At 35.4% G+C, this 20,847-nt stretch overlaps 1 protein-coding gene and 1 long non-coding RNA gene across 2 annotated transcripts; one reads left to right on the forward strand and one right to left on the reverse strand.

Moving 5' to 3' along the window:
• Positions 1 to 5,035: 5,035 nt before the first annotated feature.
• On the reverse strand, positions 5,036 to 5,794 carry LOC112766018 (NDR1/HIN1-like protein 13). Its single transcript, XM_025811870.3, has one exon. The coding sequence runs from the start codon at positions 5,792 to 5,794 to the stop codon at positions 5,036 to 5,038; it is 759 nt and encodes a 252-aa protein (XP_025667655.1).
• Positions 5,795 to 9,111: 3,317 nt separating this feature from the next.
• Positions 9,112 to 11,394, forward strand: LOC140180801 (uncharacterized). The gene is made up of 3 exons (XR_011874768.1): positions 9,112 to 9,745; positions 10,977 to 11,148; positions 11,265 to 11,394. It is a non-coding gene; the product is annotated as an uncharacterized lncRNA (long non-coding RNA).
• Positions 11,395 to 20,847: the final 9,453 nt, after the last annotated feature.

The following is a 20,847-nucleotide window of genomic DNA, read 5'->3' on the forward strand; positions in this document are numbered from 1 at the left end:
TTGAATGCTTGAGCTACCCCCTCTTGGGTGTTCAGCACCCCTAATGGTGCTCTGGGTTGTGGTGTTTTCATGCCCTGGTGTCTCCTCTACATCCTGCGCCCTTTTGTTCTGAGGTTGGGTGTTCATAGTTCTACCACTCTTTAGTTGAATTGCTTGGCACTCCTTCCTTATCTGTTCAGACATTTGCTGTTTGGCCTAGTTCAACTGTGCTTCCATATTCTTGCTGGAGGCTCGGGTCTCCTGTAATACTTCTTGCAGGCTCAGTACTTGTTGTGTGAGAAAGCTCAGCTGCTGGGTTAAGGATTCATTTTGTTCAAGAATGGTGGGTTCAGTGGATACGACCTTAACTTCCCCCTTCATTGAGGTTTCACTGGATGAATATAAATATTGATTGATAGCGACCATATCAATGAGTTCATTCGCTTCTTCGGTCGTCTTCCTCATGTGTATTGAACCACCTGTAGAGTTATCCATGGACATCTTGGCCATGTCTGAGAGTCCATGATAGAAAATATCCAGCTTAACCTAGTCTGAGAACATTTCAGTAGGGGATCGTCTGAGCATCGACTTGTATCTCCCCCAAGCATCATGAAGAGATTCGCTCTCTCATATCCATTCTCAACTTACTTAGCTTCCTTGGAGAAAAGTATTGATTCAGAAAATTGTTCACTACTTTACTCCATGTGTTCAGGCTTGCTCTGGGTTGAGCATCCAACCATCTCTTTGCTTGGTCTTTTACAACAAATGGGAAGAGCAGCAGCCTATAGACGTCAGGGTCTACTCCGTTGGTCCTCATAGTGTCACAGATCTGCAGAAAATTAGCGAGAAACTCATTGTGTTCTTCTTGTGCGAGTCCATGAAATTGACAGTTCTACTGCACTAGTGTGATCAATTGTGGGTTGAGTTCAAAATTGTCTGCTCTGATAGGAGGTACACTAATGCTCCTTCCATAGAAATTAGAAGTGGGAGCTGTGTAAGATCCCAGGGTTCTTCTGGGTTGTGCATTTCCAATTAGATCTATAGTGATTTTGGTGTTCTTGTACCAACAAGAGACAAAGAAAAGTTGGAGTCTCTATGTCAAGGTCTATAGAGCTCCCAGTGAGATATCCAAAAGAAATAAAATTAAAATAAAGTAACTAATTAACAAGAAAATTCGAAACAAGAATGCAAGAATTAGTCCTTAAAGTTTCGAAAATTAGAAAGAAATTTTTTTAATTTGAAAATAAATAAATAAAAAAGTAACTAGAAATTTCAAAAAAAATTTTAAAAATTAGAAAGAAAAGGATTTTAAAATTTTTAAAATTAAAAAAAAAAAAAGAGAAAACACTAAAGAAACACCAAACTTAAAATTTGAATTTAAATGAAAATAAGATAACTTAAAACAAAATTTTCAAAATAAAGAGAAAGATAAATAAGATAAGTTCGAAAATTTAAGAAAAATAAATAAACTAGTAACCAAAAATTAAAATGAAAATCAAGATAAAATTAAATCAAAAGAAGGTTGAGAATCAAGGAAAAGATAAATAAGATAAAGATTTGAAAGTCAAGAAAAATAAAGATTCGAAAATTGAAAAGGAAAATTAATTAAACCAAAAAGAAAATCACTAAAGCGATACCAAACTTAAAACTTAAAATTAAATTAAAATAAGATAACAAGAAAAATTCAAAAATTGAAAGGAAAAGATAACAATATTAATTTTAAAAATTTAAAGGAAAAACACTAAAAGAACACAAAACTTAAAAATTTTTAAATCAAATAAGAGAAATAACTAAAAAAATTTGAACAAAAAGAAAAAAAAGAAAAATATAAACAAGATTGAAATCAAATGTTCAAGAAAGCAAGCAAGATCAATTTTCAAAAATCAGGAAGAACAACAATTAAACAAAAACTAGAAAAAAAATACCTGATCTAAGCAACAAGACAACCGGTAGTTGTCAATCACGAACAATCCATGGCAACAATGTTAAAAACTTGGTGCTCGCAATTAGGACTCGCACAACTTTACCGGCCAGTACACCGGGTCGTCCAAGTAATACTTCAGGTGAGTGAGGGTCGATCCTACCAGGATTGTTGGATTGAGCAAGTAATAGTTATCTTGCTGGACTTAGTCAGGCGAAAAGTAAAGAGAATTGTTGTTGTTGTAGCCGCATAAATCAAGAAAGTAAAGAAAAGCAATTAAAGATTGTTAAAGAGATAATATATGGAAGTAGTTAACGTTTTAGATATGCTTATATTTCCGGATTAATACTTCTTGCGGACTATTTTAACAATGAATGATTCATTCTATGGCAAACTATAAGTAATTAAACCCCAATTCCTTGGCAGTTTAATCTCCTCTGATTCTCATCAAAAGCCAGGGTCAGTGGTTATTCGATTCGAACGAGGGTGAAGCTCAGCATTCTAGTTTAGCGCCACAAAAACCTTAATTACCGAAAATTGACAGAATTTCATGTCACATATCCCAATCAGCCACAGGTAACTCTCAGTTTAAGAGGAGTGTTTTCAAGTTGTAGCTCAAGTGACCTTGGTCAGAGTATCACAAGAGCTCATGTAGAATTAGGGGTCATACCTCCGTTCCACCCCAAATTCATAGGATTAAGAACGAAAATAACACCTTAGAATTGAATCAAACATTAACTAAAAGAGAAGAGTAATAATATTAATCTATAGGAATAAGCAGAGCTCCTAACCTTAACCAGGAGGTTTAGTTACTCATACTTTATAGAGAAAACAAAAAGAAGATCTGAAGTAATGTGTATATGATGATCAAAAACCTAAGTGATCTCCTCTTTAAATAGTAAACGCTAACCCTAAAAAATGTCAATTTAATTTAAGAATTACAAAAATAAAATAAGAAAAGCCTAAGAAATTCTAAAATCCACTTTGGGGCCCACTTGGTGAGTGTTTGGGCTGATGCCTGGCGTTCAACTCAGGTTCTGGGCGTTCAACTTGGAGAGGGGAGCGTGCTTGCTGTTTTTTACTCCTTAGGTGGCGTTGAATGCCAGTTTTGGCGTTCAACTTGGGAGGTCAGTCCTTCTTGGACGTTGGACGCCCAAGCTTGTCGGTTAACACCAGTTTTGATAGTCATTCTGAAAGAAAAGTTTAGACTATTATATATCGTTAGAAAGCTCTGGAAGTTAGCTTTCTAACACCATTTAGACCGTATTAATTGGACTTCTATAGTTCAAGATATGCTCGTTGGAATGCAGGTCAGGATTGATAGTATCTACTATGCTTTCTTCGTCTCTGAACAAGATTCTGCCAAACTTGTCCAAAAATCACTTAAAATCATAGAAATAACACAAAATTCAAAATAACATCCAAAGATAAATTTTGCACTGAAACATAGTAAAAATTAATAAAATCTAACTAAAAATAACTAAAAAATACAATAAAAAAGAGTATAAGATATTCACGCATTAAGAAAGAGGATACAGACACTTTTATTGGATTAGATTTTTTATTAGAATTATGGATCACAAGAAATAGAACTCAAAAAGTTGGAAAATTAATAAAAATGCTCCATGCACGGCTTCGGCTGTTTCTTTTTGGGAGAGAGAGAAATTTATGCCTTATATAATGTGTGATTAGTGACTCATGTCACTTAATTAGGTGGAGAAGGCATGCGTCGCAACATGTGACGCATTAAGCGCTACGTGTCGCATTTTTGAGCTATTGAATTTTTGAGTTTTTGAGCTACCGAGTCAATAAAATTAAATTTTTAAATATCTTGAAAGGTAATCAAAGTAATTAGACACGGTAAAAACTCAAATAATTGTCTTAAGTGGTAGTATTTAATTAGAATAAAGATTGGATAAATTACTAATATAAATGACATGAGTAAAGCCGAACTTTTTTAATTTTCTCGGTCTAATATGAAGTGATCATCCTTTGTCAAATAAAATTAAATAATAACATAATATTAATATTACATTATTATTCATTTTATTTAAATATCGCAAAAGAAAATTTATCATAAACGTTATGCAAATAAAACGTAAAACTCGTTGCATATGCAACTGTAACGTAAAAAACAAAATGTTACGGTCCACATAATCAAGTCACATCATCACACTAATAACCAAAATGGATAACAAACTAACACATCATGCCTTTTTACTAATTTTAGCAACGTAATTAGTATAACTAGAATTTTTTAGACAATTTTAATGCACAACACTAATATTAAATATCAAAAACCACTTTAAAATTTAACTCTATTTAAAATTATAAAAATTAAATAGTTGACTGAAAATATTTATTTATTTATTTATTTTATCCTTAAACTCCATTATTCGAATCCCTTCTTTGCACACCCAAATCACTCTCTTCATTTTTCTACATCTTTTCCAACGCCACTATAACCATCGAAAAACGAAAAAAAAAAAAAATGAGTTATATATGAGCCGAGATTAGCAAGACTTTTATTAAATTAAGCCAGAATAATTAATTTTATTTTTAATTAAAAGTCTACATAAGATATTAGTTAAAGCTGGATGATTTAATAATCAATTATAAAAGGTAGCCATCCTAGTCCTAAACGTTATATTTGATTCGGTTTTTAAAAGTGCTATTCACACACTAAATTTAATTACTAAAATCGTCTAATATATTTATGTATAAATATATATAATTTAATTTATTTTAATATATATTTTATATTTTTATATATTTTTTATATTAATAATTAATTTTAATAGTTAATTTTAATATATATTTAGTATTATTGTTTTTTTAAATAACTTTTACTTTTCTTTCATATATAAATACAAGTTATACTAGAAACTAATAGCATCATGACATTTAAATTGAAACGACAGATAATTGAAATTTCTAAATTACCTATTAAGATTAAAATATCACATGTTTGGTTAAACCAAACAATATCCAAGATATGAAAATTTTACATCACCTAACAAATAGATAAATCTAAGAATCAAAATTCTCAATGACCAAAGGTTGACAATAGGTGTTCAAGAACCAAGAGATCAGAAAACAACACCCCACCTAACTCTGGAGGCGCAAGTTGCTGTGTTATAGTAGGGTTTGACAATCTTGAGATAAAACATTTGTGTCTTCGGTTAATGAATCCACCGTTACTTGGCACAAAACATGGTATTTCTTTTTCCCATCACGTAACTTCCATGTTGTGATTCCTGCATGATATTGCATGGTTAAAGAAAACGTGACATGCACTTTCTTGTTCACATTTGTCACGCTCTCTTGGACTTCTTTAGGTAGGTTATTATCTTTCAACTCTTTCAATTTTAACGTCATCGTCGTTGAGCTACAATGTTCTTGAAAGACAGTTGGAAATGCACCCGATGCGATTTCTTGTTGCTTTGCCGAGAGTGAAACCTGCCCTTCTTTGTACAAAATCCCTGCTTTTGAATTTGGATTGTGGACTTGTAAAGTGATGTTGTATGTTGGATTGGTTCCGTTCTGGAAACTAAACTGTTGGATTACGAATCTTGGATCCTTAGGCTTATTTAACATGATGTAAAAGCCAATTAGGAGGCAACCAATGCATAAAACAATGCCAATGTACATAACAATTCTTGCGTAGATCCAACATCGTCTCTTTCTATCGACTTTTACAGTTGTTTTCTGATATTTCTCAGCGATTCGGGCATTTTCTGGAGGAGGTACACGGTAGACTTGGTCCCTAGGGACTTGGATAACATAGGTTCCATTATTGTTGATGTTTTCCAATTGGAGTTTGCAGAGTTGGTTCTGATTGGGGTCAACTTTAGGCGATTGTGGCAATGAAAATGATGGAGTCCGCTCCTCCATGGGAGTATGGGGAGCGGTGAGATGTGGAGAGGAAGGAGAAGGGATCGGAGGAGAGAATAGTCAAAATTATTTGCGTGGGAGGTAAAAGTGGGGTTTGTGCATGCTATGCACATTGCATGGAGTTGGAGAGGATGAGATTTGGAGAGAATTTTGGGTTAAAAAAATGTGAGATTGAGGTTTTGGAGAAAAAATAATTAAAGAAACGAAAAAAGTGAGATTCAGAAGATATCCCAATATTAGATTAGATTTTGAGGATGTTTTTGTGTCCCAATTAATTTTTGTCACTTAACTCGCGGTTGAGATTCAAAGCGAAATTGTTTCGTTGACGAAAAAAAAAAGTAAATTATTTCCTTTTGTTATTATGTTTACTGTTTAGACATATTTTCGAATAGAGTAATTACTGGTTCCTAAAGTTTCTAATATCAGATATTTCTGTTTTCGTTATATAATATAACTTTTTTAATTTAATCTATTTAATGAAAATAATTATTTTAGAATTAAAATTTTCAGGTATTATTTTAAAAATTTTTAAATTTTTTAAAAGTTGTTTTATATTTCACTTTTTGAACTAAGTTGAAAAAAATTGTATTGTCAAACAAAAATAAATATTAAAGACTATTTTATTTATTTCTTTAACTTAACTTAATGTGCTCTTAGATATAGTGTTTTGTTATTGTTCATGTTCCTTTAAGATACGAACACAGTAACACACATCTTTCGTTTGGTTTGGTGAGACACAAATTTAATGAATATAAAAAGATATAGATGGACATAAATACACAAAATTTATATACCACTTTTAAGTTGAGATACTAAAATATAGACACAAAACACTGATTTTTTTTCCTTTTTCTCCTTGAATAGTTTTTAAATTTCAATTTTAACTCTAAAGTCTAATAATGTTTCTTTCTCCTTTTTTTTTCCTTGCTTCTTCCCTCTCCCTCTTCATTTCTCCATCTTCTTCTAATCTCTCACTATCCTCTCCCCTCAATCACGCCTTCCTTTACCATCATTGTGATGCCGCCACTCTTTGTCATTCGTTCAGATTTGTTACCCACCACTAAAATAGTCGCAACGTTGTCGCCATGCAACTCTAGCAAAACAGCAAAATAGCAGCGCCATCACCGTCCAACCTTTAGAGATAGCAAGTCGCCGCGCCATTGCAAAGTTATCATTGTCGACTCCTCGCAATCCAACAACTCACAGCATCATCATCATCCACCCTTCGTGGCCTAGCATTTTGCAGTGTCCACCCCTCGTGACCCAAGAACACTCTTTTGTGTCTTTGTTACTAAACGGAACCTAATTTCTATGGTGTACATATTCTTAGTTTTTAATTAAGTTGTTTGGTCGGTACCCACTAAATTTTTTATATTCATTATTTGCAATAAATTTTCTTTTTCTTTGCCTATATTAAAAATAACTTCACTTATTATTTTCTTTTATTAACATTCACTATTATTGATTTGATTTTTTTAATTTTAAAATTCATTTATCCACACTTATATATATATAAAAGAGAAATGCTAGACAAGCATTTCTTGAACTAACCAAGTATTCGCACGCTCTTTCTTTTGATTCTTCTTTTTTATCGTCGTCATCATCATCTTCTTCTTTTGCATGTTTCTTTCTTTAATGTCTTTGTCATCATCACTACCGCCACTGCTACCGTGGTGATCATCACTATCGCCACGGTTTTCTGATGTTGTTATTGTTGTTTAATTTTTTTATCTCTTTTTTTTCTCCTTGTCCTCTTTTATTATTATTATCGTCGTCGTCATCATTTTCATCTTCTTCTTCTTCCAACAAGTGAAATATGCATCGTCATCATTTTCATATTCTTCTTCTCCCAACAAGTGAAATATGCATAGTACATAAATTTTGGTGTACGACATAAAAATATTAGGGAATAACACAAAAATTTTGATGTACAGTACAGAAATTTTTGGAGGACTATATACTCAAAACATTGACTCACCCAACTAACAAAATATATTCGCAGCAAAAAGTTGTGTGCTATTTGCAAAAATTTGTATGCTATGTCACGAATTTGTATATTGTATCAATGATATATGCACAACACATAAATTTTGGTGCACTTTACAAAAATTTTGGTGCATAGCACAAAATTTTTGATGTGCAGCATAAAAATTTTGGAGAACTACATATTCCGAACATTGACTCATCCAACTAACAAAATACAATCGCAACAAAATATATTTATGCTATGTGCAAAAATTTGTGTTACATACAAAAATTTATTTATTGTACCAATAAAATATACAGAACACATAAATTTTGGTATACAATACAAAAATCCACTACAAGAAAAAAGGCCTATGGCCACGCTTTTTTCTTGCCACGCTTCAAAAGCGTGGCCAAAAATGGTCAATGGCCACGCTTTTATGAGGGTGGCGATAGATTAGAGATTTGGCCACTTTTTTTTTTGCCACGCTTCAAAAGCGTGGCGAAAAAGATCAACGGCCACGCTTTTGTAAGGGTGGCAATTGATTAGAGAAAAGGCCACATTTTTTTTCTGCCACGCTTCAAAAGCGTGGCCATAGAGAGAAACAAGGACGTTTTAAAAGCGTGGCGACAGGGTTTCATTGCGGCCACGCTTACAAAACGTGGCTATATGCTGGTACACTTTTGCCACGCTTTAAAAGCGTGGCCAAAAGTTTCTTTTCTGCCACGCTTCAAAAGCGTGGCCGTAGAGAGCAACAATAACGTTTTAAAAGCGTGGCGAGAGGCCCCCTGTAAAACTTAGAAATTTTAGAAGATTTTATTAATAGCTAATTTAGATTTATTTATCACTAAGTATTTTAATCTTTGAAATTATTTTATTGAAGATACTTAAAACAAATTTTGACTAATTGAGTTTAAAGTAATTTAAGATTTTATCTGATTTTATAATTATCGAATTATTTTCTATATTTCAAATTATAAAGTTTAGCAAATGTAAAATAATAAGAATTTTATATAATATACTCTAATTTTATTAAAATTTATTAAATTTCAATTTACCCAAAATTCCTAATTTTATTTTTATCCCAAATTAAACCCTAATTTCTAAATTAAACCCCACAAACCCTAATTTCCACCACCTCACCGTCACTCACCCTTTTTCCACCGCCATTCCCTTCCTAACAGCACTAACACCTATCAGCTTTGGCAAAAACTAAAGAAAGAAGGAAAGAAAAGAAAAGAAAAGAGAGGGGGAACGAAGGAACAGAAGGGAGAAAGGAGGGGGAGAGAGGGCCGCGACGGGGGAGAAGAGAAGAGGTGAAGGAGACACGCCGGCGTTGCTGGGTGTTGCCGCCGCCGTCGCAACCTTGCCGAGCCTTGGAGGGAGACCCCGCCGTTAAGCCGCGTCACCGTCGAACTCGTCCAACTGCGCCACCGCGCTCAGCCCTGTCTCGCGTCGCCACTGTGCCATGCATCACAGCCGTTCGCACTGTCAGTTTCGCGCAGGGGAAACCATGGCCGTCGAGGGTCCATCCACGCCGTAGCTGAAGCTTGAACGCCGCTGCAACCACCGCGTGTTATCGTCTTCAAATCGCCGCCGTTGGAGTCGCGAACAGAGATCGCTCGCAAGGGAAATCGTCGCGGAGCTTCCGTCGTCGCCGCGTGCTGGGCTCGCCGTCGTTCTGCCCGCGCAGTTGCTGCGTTGCCGGAGCTCCTCGCCGCCGCTGCTGGCCCCGGAAACCGCCTTTCAAGCCTGTGTCTGTTGGTAAGCCCTAACCCTGCTCCAGCTTCTTTATCCGTTAAGTTCACCTTTATCGTGAGAGTTGTCGCTGAGGTTGTCTGTGCCAGGTTATACGGTCACCGTGAGTCTCTTTGCCACCGTCCAAGCTGCCATCAGAAGGATCCACCACAGCCTCCTCTGTTCTTGTCTTCGAATCAGTACTGCCCTTTTCCAGTTTCAATCCCAATTCTGCTATTTCTGAATATGTAACTCCTCAGTCCTTACTCTGGAATGAATTTGTCTTTCCTCTGAAAGTTGCCCTGGATGAACTTGTTTATTGTGCTGTTTTGGTGTTGATTCTGGACTTGTGATTGCTGTTTGTTGTATTTTTTTTCATTGTCCAAAATAGATGCTGTGGAAGTGTTACTGTTTCATTAATTTTTCTTGGTTGGTTGTTGCTGAGTTCTGCTCTGCTTGTTGCTTGGTCCATATTATATGAACTGCAATGATTTCAGTTTGTGGAACTGGTTAAGTCATATGAATTATGTTTGCTGCTTGCTTGAACCTGGGAAACATGCTATTTACTGCTGCTGTTTAATAAGTGTTGCTGCTTCGTGCCATGTGTTAGCAACTCGTTTTCTTGTTGCGATTCTTTGTGCTTATTATGCATTCATGCTCATTACATCCTTAATCATTGGCTGCTGTTGATTTCTCAATTTGCATTTCCTCTTCTTCTCACTTTCTATGCATGCATATATGATGTTCATTCTTGGATTCTTTTGGGGGGGTGTTTGCCTAAATTTGATTGGCATTGGGAAATTGTTGTGTGATCATGCAATTGCACTTGGATTCTTTTGCAACAATTATTCATGGATCTTATTTTTCATTTTCTTTTCACTATTAAGTAAATAATTAAATTAATTTCACATTGTACAAAAGCACATGGGACTGTGGCCTAAAACATTGGATATCTGAAAGTAAATAGAAATTAAATTGATGTTTTCAATGAGAAGGATTTCTGCTAATTCTGAGAGATTGAGGTTATTCATTTGTTTGTGATAGAAAACATTGTGTCCCTACTTTGATGTGGTTTCTGATGCTTGCATTGTGCTGCCATTATCTAATATAATCTGAAATTCTGAACAGCCATTTGAATTTGTATTTGCATTTCTCAATCATGCACTATTATTATATTGTCTATTGTTACATATCATAGCCCATATTGTTAACGTGGTTTCTCAGCCTGGGAAATCGTGGAATAATTATTGATTACTAGACCATATAATATTACTCTACTTAACAACATTATCTCTTATAATGTGATCATAAATGTTCCGAGGAAATAGAGTGTTCATGCAGATGTCTTGATTAATTTCCAACACCTAGACTACATGTGTCAGCTTTCTGTTTCACTTGAGTTTTAGGTTTTTTCAGCACTTAGATTTGTTTTACAAACCAACTGCTGCTTTCATCTGCAATATCAAATTCCCTCTTCAGGTGGCTAGCTTTCCATTTGATGATCATAATTGCCCACCACTTCAACTGGTTATCTCTTTCTGTCATAGTGCATACTCGTGGTTGAAGTTAGATATTGAGAATGTTGTGGTTGTCCACTGTAAGGCTGGAACGAACAAGGTTGATGATTTCTAGTCTTCTATTATTCTTGAAGGTGAGTAGTATCTAAACGTTTTCTTCTAAATTTAATGAACCTGCTTTACATTTACTCCATCTTTCTTTTTATGCTGCTCAGTTTTATTTATATTTGGTAAGTTAAATGTGCTGCAGTTCTCTCCAATTGCTGAGGAGTCAATGGATTACTATAATCAGAAATGATGTGTTGATGGAAAAAGACTTGTTCTGCCCAGTCAGATTGTAAGTTCGGCTTTGCTATGTCCTAATTCAGCCGAAAATTGGGGATTTTGGAGTATTACACTCTTGCTTCTTCTTGTCTTATGTCTTACTTTATCTTTTGTAACTTAAACATGTTTTTTGTTCCCTTGTTGATTTTGCTATTTCAGAGAAGCTGTGAAACATTTTGGTCCTGGTCCTAGTGTTCCTCACAACCATACCAAGCTTTATGTACGATCTAAGGGAAGGAAGTTTGAGAGGGCTAGAGGAACAAAGAACAACAAAGAACAACAAAGGACTTAGTGTTTAAATTATATTGTTTCTGTATTTTTCTACCGTTTTTAGTTTTGGAATTTGAACTCGAAATTTATTTTTGTATTTGAATATTAGTTTATTAATGTATAAAATAATTAAAGCAAAAATTGTCACTAATTACTGTTTGATTTGTCTTGCAATAAAAATTGCATACTATATTTATAGGTTTGGTAATAAAAAAAGATTGAAAATTTATATTGTAGTAATTAAGATCAAGTAAGGAAAAGAAATTTTTTTTTTTTTAATTTAACAAGCCTTTCGCCACGCTTTTAAAGCGTGGCTGTATGTCTCCCTATCGCCACGCTTTTAAAGCGTGGCCATATCTCTCCCTATTGCCACGCTTCAAAAGCGTGGCCATATCTCTACCTATCGCCACGCTTTTAAAGCGTGGCCGTATTTCTCACCTACAGCCACGCTTTTCCAAGTGGCTGTTTGTAAAAAAGCGTGGCAAACAAAAAGCGTGGCAATAGATTGCAAAAAGCGTGGCGATAGAGCAACCGCCACCCTTTGATAGGTCACCCTTTCGAAAGCGTGGCGATAGCTCAAAAAGCGTGGCAAAAAGCTATCGCCACGCTTTTTTCAGCTTTTCGCCACGCTTTAAAAGCGTGGCAAAAGACGTGTTTTCTTGTAGTGATCTTAATACATAACATAGAAATTTTGATGTGCAGTATAAAAATTTTTGAAAAATTTCATACTCAGAACACTGATTTACATAACTAACAAAATATATTTGCAATAAAAAATTGTGTGCTATGTGCAAAAATTTGTATGCTATATGTTAAAAATGATGTATTATATCGATAAATTTGTGTTATACTTCGAAAATTTGTGTACTATATCAATAAGTTTCTATGCTCTCCAACAAAAATTTGTGTACTGGAGAAATCACAAAAAATAAAAAGTGTTGACGTATGCATGCGTTTTTTTTTTTTTGTTAAATTTTACACCAACTTAATTGAACATGGTTATAAAAATACTTGTACTTATAACATCACTCTATATATAAAAACCAAAAAGTAATGACCACCTTTAGCTTACTAATTTTAGAAAGTAGCCATTATCATAATAGTTAAAATCACAATTAACTCTTAAAATTTTTTTATATTATGATTTTGAATTAGTCAACTATTTTTATAAAATTAATATTAGGTCAAATAATTTTAGGATTTCATATTTTACTTACTTAAATTTATTTTTTTGATTTTATATACAATCTTTACTTTCTCTGCCTTGGCCACCACTATCATTTTAAGCTACACAAATTATGAGTGTTTAGATCTAAACTGATCCCAAGAAAATCCTCAATCCAAATAAAAAATTAAAACAAACCGGAAAATCATCTATCGTTCTCTTCTCACTCCACTAGTCTAGTCATTTCTCCTTGAGCTTCATTGTTGTCCACGAGTCGTCGTCTCTCTGTAACTGCGTCTCTCTACCACCGTCGAGTTTCCTCTCCATGACTCCATTACCTTTTCCTCGAGTACCGCCACCTTCATTTGGCCAGCATCATTGCTGTCCACTTCCTTGAGCTCTATTGTGATGTTTTTGTCCTCTTCTTTGATTCATCATCCCACTAGCTCTGGTACTATTTTCAATATTTTTTTGACTCTCTTCAATCTATGGCTTTCCCTTCTTCAATCTGCAGTTCTCTTGTTTGTCCCTTGTTCCATTTCTCTTTCTCTATTCTCCATATGAGCTCTATTTTAAATATTTCTTTCAGTTTTAATCTTTTAATTTTTTTAATGTCTATAAAAATCAAAAGTTGAATTTATTTGTTCTAATTTAAAGGTTCAACAATGTTAGCTCCATTTTATGAGGTATAACAAAACTTTTTTTTTTTCACTTTTATCTTGCAAACAAAGGAATTCATTGGTTAATTTGAGTTTCTAATGAGTTTGATTATAATTTTGTCTAATTGGTTAACTAGGAAGTTGACTCCAAGTGAACTTTGAAACAATCAAACTTCAAGAAAAAGAAAGTGATACACCACTCTTTCTTCATAACAATGAGCACTTGACACATACGGTATCTTTTACAAGTATATATAATAAAACCTTAAATTCTTTAAAATATGCTACCTCTAAGGACGCCTTGAGGCTATCCCAACTTCAAGATCGAAGAAACTGTTACACAACTCTTTACTTATACTTGTGATGCACACAATGCAAGAATAAGAATCAAAACTCTTTTGAAAGAGTAGATGAATATAATTTAAGTTCTATGAACCAAAAAGATTAATACAATTGAAGTTCTATGAACCAAACTATATGTGTCCATCATATTTATGTAAAATCTCCTTGTAAATATATAGAAATTGATATTGAATCACAATAATGCATAGAAGGAAGTTTGGCTACTAAAGATAGCTTCAATCTCTCTTTTTATAGGATATCAAACCTTAGAGACATTATAAGGTAGGTGGAAATGAACCGTTATGTCAAAACTAGTCGTTACAGATTTTTTGATATGTATCCAATCAATTGTTTCTTCAACCAATTGATTGGTTAAACAGTTGTATTCTAATATATTTAAATTTTTACTCCTCTAGCTAATTGTTTCAAGCACCTAATGAATTTTTTTTGAGATACCAATCGTTTGGTTGAATCCTCCAATTTATTGTATTCGATTATAGAATCGAAATATTAATTGTACTCCCTTTAGTCGATTGGTTGATGCATCCTATCGATTGTTTTTGTGATTGCTAATAGATTCACATACTATTCGAATTAATTGGTTCGTTTCCAAAATAAATAACTCTATTCTATTTTAAAACCAATCAATTTTCTGCTTAAGAAATCAATTGTTCGAATCGATTTGACATTTAACCAATCGATTGTTGATGACACGTCATTTTAAGTGATTTTTAGGATTATTTTTTATTTATTTTCTTAGATTTTAAATCAAATTTTTTATGTTTTCTAATAAAATTTAATAAATAATCAAATATTTGGAATTGGGATAGTATTTTTATGTTTTCAAAAGTTTTCTAGCTAAAAACACAGAAGAATTAAAGAAAAACTCAAAAAGAGCAAAAGCGTGGCTTAACGAGAAAAAGCGTGGCCCAAAGAACTGAAGCATGCATGCTTGGCAGATAAGGAAGCACGCCTAGCGGACCCATCCTCGTGCTCCAGTATGCCCGGCGGACCAACATCTACACCTGGCGTGTGTGTGCATCCTAGAAGGAGGTTTCGGGCTTTTGCCCAATATTCTCTAATACAAGTTCGGATTAAAAATAATTATAACTCTCAAGAAGCACAATTAAGACCCAAGCTTAATTATCCATATTATTAGAAAAATTTGTTATTAATTCTAGAAGATTTGTTATTAATTCTTTCTAGAAACATAAGAGATTCAATTGTTAGATTTGATTTGAATTATTGTTTCGAATTTTAAAATTATAAGTCAGTAATTAGTTAGCTTATCTTTTTATCTGAAAGATAAGATTATGATAATTATCTTATCTTCTTCTCTGTAAAGAAAGATTAGTTTAGTTTGAATTTGAATTATAGAATTAGGATGTAAATAAGTAAACCTAGTTCACAGAGAGACATCCGGTTCTTCCGTAATCTTTTTTTCTTATTTTTCTTTCACTTTTTCATGGATAACTAATTCTTTGTCAAAGGGTTAGGAGCTCTGTTTATGTTTTCTTTGGGTTATTAATCTATGTTCACTTTATTTTGAAGTTTTACATTAATCTATTTCATGATTGAGTTATTCGTTCTTCATTTGGATTAGTAGTATCGAAAGGTATGCTAATCTCTTTTAAATTCTTTTATTATAATTGGAAAATTTGATATTTGAATTAAAGTTTGAAAACTCTTTCACATGACTCTTTGAATTTGGCTAGGAATAATGGTTCAATTATTGTGCGACACATACATGGTTTCCAATCACTCAATTTTGAATAAGTGACATATAATTCGGATTAGAACAACTTTGCAAATTATGTTTTCTTCTAAGATTTAACTGGATAAGACTAGCTTGAATACGTGACATATAATTTGACCTAAGGACTACTTTTAAATCTTATTTGAATCTAAAAACAGTTTTGTGCTTAATCTATTTATTAATTAATTAACGACTAATTAATGCTTGAAAAACTGAGGAGCCAATGAACTGGAAATCAATTACTTAAGATTTGTCGTGAAAGATCTTTGCAAACTTCAAGATAAGTAAACAATGTTTGATTTCTCTAAAAGTATAAACATCTCCGAAGCCCTTGACTCTCACCATCTTTGTCTTCTCTCAAAGCAACATTCAAACTCTCTGTCCTTAAGCATTCAAGCATTCAAGCATTCGAGCACTCAAGGTTCTCAAGCTCTTAGTAAGACACAAGCTTGCCCCCTTCAAATCAGGTTTATTAATCTAATTAGCACTTGACCGGGATACAAGTTTCAGTTGTTAAAACTCAAGATGCATCCTATGACATTGCTAGAAGCAAACACCCAAGGGGACGCTTTTGGCTATGCTCAACCCACTACTGAGCAAGTTAATTACATGGGAAACTCCTCCAGAAACCCCAATAATGATTCCTAGGCCAATACTTCCAATCAAGGATAGAGGAATCACCCTAACTTTGGGTAGAGAGAGTAGCCACAGAAGTCCCAACAGAGCTTCAACAATAACCAGGGCGGATCCAATTAGAACAGGTTTAACAACCGACAGTTCTAGCCCTCTCAGCAGCAGCAAAAGCCCTCTCAAACACAGATAATCTCTGACTTAGCCACAATAGTCTCTAAACTTTCAAAGGCCACTCATAGCTTTATACAAGAAACAAGAGCTTCAATTCAGAACTTGGAAGTATAAGTGGGTCAGTTGAGCAAGAAGATACTTGAGAGACCTCCTAAGACTCTTCCCAGTAACACAGAGGTAAACCCAAGAGAAGAGTGCAAGGCCCTCATCATGCGCAAGGAAGCCGAGCCTAGAGGGATGCATACTACTGAGGAATTTAAGGAAGAAAAGGCTCAAGAAAAAACTTGAAGCACATTGCTACATGCCCCATTGGTGGCACAGGAGCCTGAAGCACCACACCCTTAGAAGCTTCAAGAGGAGACCAAGGATCAGGAGTTGACTCAATTCTTAGAAATCTTTAAAAAGTTGCACATCAATATTCCTTTTGCTGAGGTGTTGGAGAAGATGCCTCCCTACAAGGCCAATTTGAAAAGCGCACTCTCTGAGAAGAAGGCCTTCAAGGGAGATGAAACTGTGGTGTTGACCAAGGACTGCAGTGCACTAGTTCAAAAGAGGCTACCTAAGAAGTTGTCAGATCCTGAAAGCTTCCTAATTTTCTGTACTATTGGGACTATCACATTTGAGAAGGCATTGCGTGATTTGGGTTCAAGCATAAATCTGATGCCTCTATCTGTGATGAAGAAGCTGGGGATCCAAGAGGCGTAGCCTACAAGAATAGCACTGAAGATGGCAGACAAGTCTCGGAAGCAGGCATATGGATTGGTGGAGAATATTCTAGTAAAGGTTGAAAACCTTTACCTCCCTGCGGACTTTGTGATACTTGATACGGGAGAGGATACAGATGACTCTATCATCCTAGGAAGGCCATTCCTAGCCACTGGAAGAGCCCTGATTGATGTTGAGAGACGAGAATTATGCCTGAGGATGCATGAGGACTATTTGTTGTTCAAGGTTTTTAAACCTCCATCAATCTCTAACAAAGGAGGTACTTGCTTGCATGATGGTGGTGTTCACTAGAAGTCCAATCATAACACATACTGTGAACAGGATCCTGTCTCTGGAGCTTGTTGAGCTGATTCGTGAGAGCACAGGAAAGAAGTTCAGAATGAGGGGTGAAGATCTGAGCCCCTATGATCCTTTTCCTTAGAGGAGCTACCCGTCAAGCTATTGACGGAAAAGAAGCGCTTGTTGGGAGGCAACCCAACCATAAGTATCCTTTAGTTTGTTTTAGTTTTATTTTAGTTTTGTTTTAAGTTTGTTTTTATTTCATTTTTCATTGATCTTTAGAGTTTTTCTAGTTTTTCTAACGTTTGTGATCATGTACAGCAATTAGAACAGGAACAGGAGAACTTAGACAGAAAAATAGCACACCCTGGAGAAGACATGCTGGGGGCGCTAGACACCAGGGAGGGCGTTTAGCGCCATAGGGGGAGCAGCAAATATGGGTGTCTAACTCCCACTTTGGGAATTTTACATTAATTTAGCACTACCCTTGGGGCGCTAAATGCCAGGCATTTAGCGCCAGCGGTGCTCATCCCAATTATAAAAAAAAGGGAGGTTGATCCTCTGCTGGCATTAAACGCTAGAACTGGCGTTAAATGCCAGAACTGGCGTTTAGCACCCAACAGAGCTGTTTCAAATTTGAAGGAGGTCTTGTCCAATGGTTTACCCCACTCCCTAACCACTTTTATCTATTCAAACTTATGCATTCTTTCTCCTCCTTACCCACTTTTTCATCCACATTCATCTATTCCATCACCCATCACCTCCCTTGATTCTCTCAACCAACCTCCCACTCCACCCAATCCACTCTCATCTATCCCATCAATCTCTCCTCCAAACAACCCAAAATTCAAATTTCAATTTCATCCCCCCACCGATACCCCATAACTGAAACCCAACCCCTCCCCACCTATAAATACCCCACTCTTCCTCCACTTTTATCACACCTTATACTACTCTCTTCTTTTTACTTACCTTTCACCATACAAACTCCCTTTTCTTTCTTTTCCCCTTCCCCTTAGTCAATGCCGAAGACTTCCCCTCTATTCCCTCCTATCCATTTTATTTCTTATTTTCTATTTTTATTTTACTCGGAGATGAGCAAATCTTTTAGGTTTGGTGTTGGGCACTCCGCTTTTTCTTCATTTTTACTATGTCCATGGCACCCAAGATCAGAGAATCCTCATCAAGAAAGAGAAAAGAGAAGGCTCCTACATCCGACCCATGGGACTTCACCCGGGTCTTTTCCAAGACACATGAGGACCACTTTTATGAGGTGGTGCATAAAAAGAAAGTGATTCCCGAGGTCCGCTTCGATCTAAAGCAGGGTGAGTACCCGGAGATCCTGTACCAGATTCTGAGTTAGGGTTGGGATGTTATGATCAACACTGTGACTAAGATTAGAGTATTGATGGTGCGAAAGTTTTACGCCAATGTTTGGGTAACATACAAGCATGTCAGTGGCATGAACCCGGAGCCGAAGAATTGGTGCACCATGGTCAGATGGCATATCATGGAATTAAGCCCAGAGAGTGTGAGGGTGGTATTGCAGTTACCAACATCTGGAAAGGACCCTCATTCATACACTCGTAGGGTCAACACTGACCAACGTTTGGATCAAGTTCTTGCTGACATTTGCCTCCTCAGAGCTCAGTAGAGGAGGGATTCTAGAGGTAAGCCGTTGATAGACCACTATTTTATGGTTTATCTTGTGCTCAATTGGGTGGTTTTTATCAAGTCCTTACCCACTTATTCATATGATTTGCATGATTTTACAATTTCTTCCTAGTTTTGTTCTATGATTGAAAACTTGTTTCCTAAGCCTTTAATTTATATATTTTAATTCCCCTTTATGCCATTCGATGCCGTGATCTGTGTGTTCAGTGTTTCAGGCTTTGCAAGGCAAGAATGGCTTAGAAGATGGAGAAGAAGCTTGCAGAAATGGAAGTAGCACAAGAAATAAAGGAGACAACCAGCGAGCATCGACGCGCACGCATAGCTCACGCGTGCGCGTGATCTGGAGATTTTTACAGTGACGCGTGCGCGTACCTGACGTGTACGCGTGGATTGAAGTTCTGCTAGACGACGCGTGCGCGTGCTTGACGCGTACGCATGACACGTGAAGATGACCAGTGACGCGTACGCGTGACTTGCGCGATCTGCAGAAAATACTGGGGGCGATTTCGGGCCGAGTTTGGACCCAGTTTCCGGCCCAAAAACACAGACTAGAGCCAGGAAACGAACAGAGACTCAAGATACATTCTCATTAGCGTAGTTTTAGTTTTAGATCAAAATCTTAGAGAGAAATTACTCTTCCTCTAGGTTTTCTTTCACATTCATATTTTTAGTTTTTTGCTTTTGCTTTGGATATTGAGAAGAGTCATTACCTCCATTGAAGTTGCTATTATCCCAGTTTGTTTTTTTATCCCCTTACTCTTCCATATCCTTAATCTTTGTTCAGAGTTACAATTGGATTATTTTTAGAATTTATTAATGCAAAGGATTATTTTTACCTTTAATTAATTCTCAGTTATTATTTATCATGTCTTCCTTTTATTCCCTTTTTAGTTCTGTGCAAGTTATATTCATGTCAATGGAGTAGACTCCCAACTTGACTTGGGGGTTGATTAAATGGAGACATTAGAGTTGGAATGCTCAAGTGATTAGTTAAATTGAAAGTTGTTGGCTAATTCTCTATTTACTAATGCTAGACCTTCCCAAGGGAGAGGACTAGGATTTGCGAATAAGAGTTAGCTCAATTACTTGACTTTCCTTTATTTATTAAGGGTTAACTAAGTGAAAATAACAACCTCTTTATACTACATTTGAGAGAATTCCAACAAGGACAGAACTTCCAATTAATCATTCCCCCAGTCAAGGCTTTTTAATTAGAATATATAAATCTCTTTTAATTTTCATTGCATTAATTTACAATTATTTATTTCCTGTTATTCAACTCTCAAAAATTCTCGGAAAACCCTTGATTAATAAGATAGCACCCTTTTGTCAACTCGTTAGGAGACGACCTAGGATTCATACTCCCAGTATTTTTATTCTAATTTTGTGACAACCTTTCTAAATTGATGAGCGGATTTTTGCTGGTTAAGAACTCGCAACGTATTTCTATATTGATTTCTTAATGGGCCAATTTCTGCCCTCCATCAATTTTTGGCACCGTTGCCGGGGAGTTGCAATTGTGTGCTAAATTATTAATTAGTGTACATATTTTTAATTTTCGCGTATTTGATTTTATTTTATTACCATGAGCTGTATGTTTCTTTCATTGAATGATGTGTTCGTTGCCTAATCCGAGCTTAGCCGCATTTGATCCTGAAATTGAAAGAACTCTTTCACGTATTAGGCGAGCTCGGCGTAGGCTAGCCTCTGAGGGTGGTGAAGTGGTTGTTATCGATTCACAGTCTCATCTGAAGGCGAATCTGAAGCGCCATCTGAGGAAGAAACAAGCTCCTTTTCTACTAATTCGGTTGATTTAGGCGTAGGTAATATGGCG

This window comes from Arachis hypogaea, chromosome 17 (assembly GCF_003086295.3).
Source record: "Arachis hypogaea cultivar Tifrunner chromosome 17, arahy.Tifrunner.gnm2.J5K5, whole genome shotgun sequence".
In the NCBI taxonomy this organism is placed as follows: Eukaryota; Viridiplantae; Streptophyta; class Magnoliopsida; order Fabales; family Fabaceae; genus Arachis; species Arachis hypogaea.

What these genes read in the sequence shown, in the direction of transcription:
- LOC112766018 (XM_025811870.3), bottom strand. Translation starts at nt 5,794, where the DNA reads ATGGAGGAGCGGACTCCATCATTTTCATTGCCACAATCGCCTAAAGTT.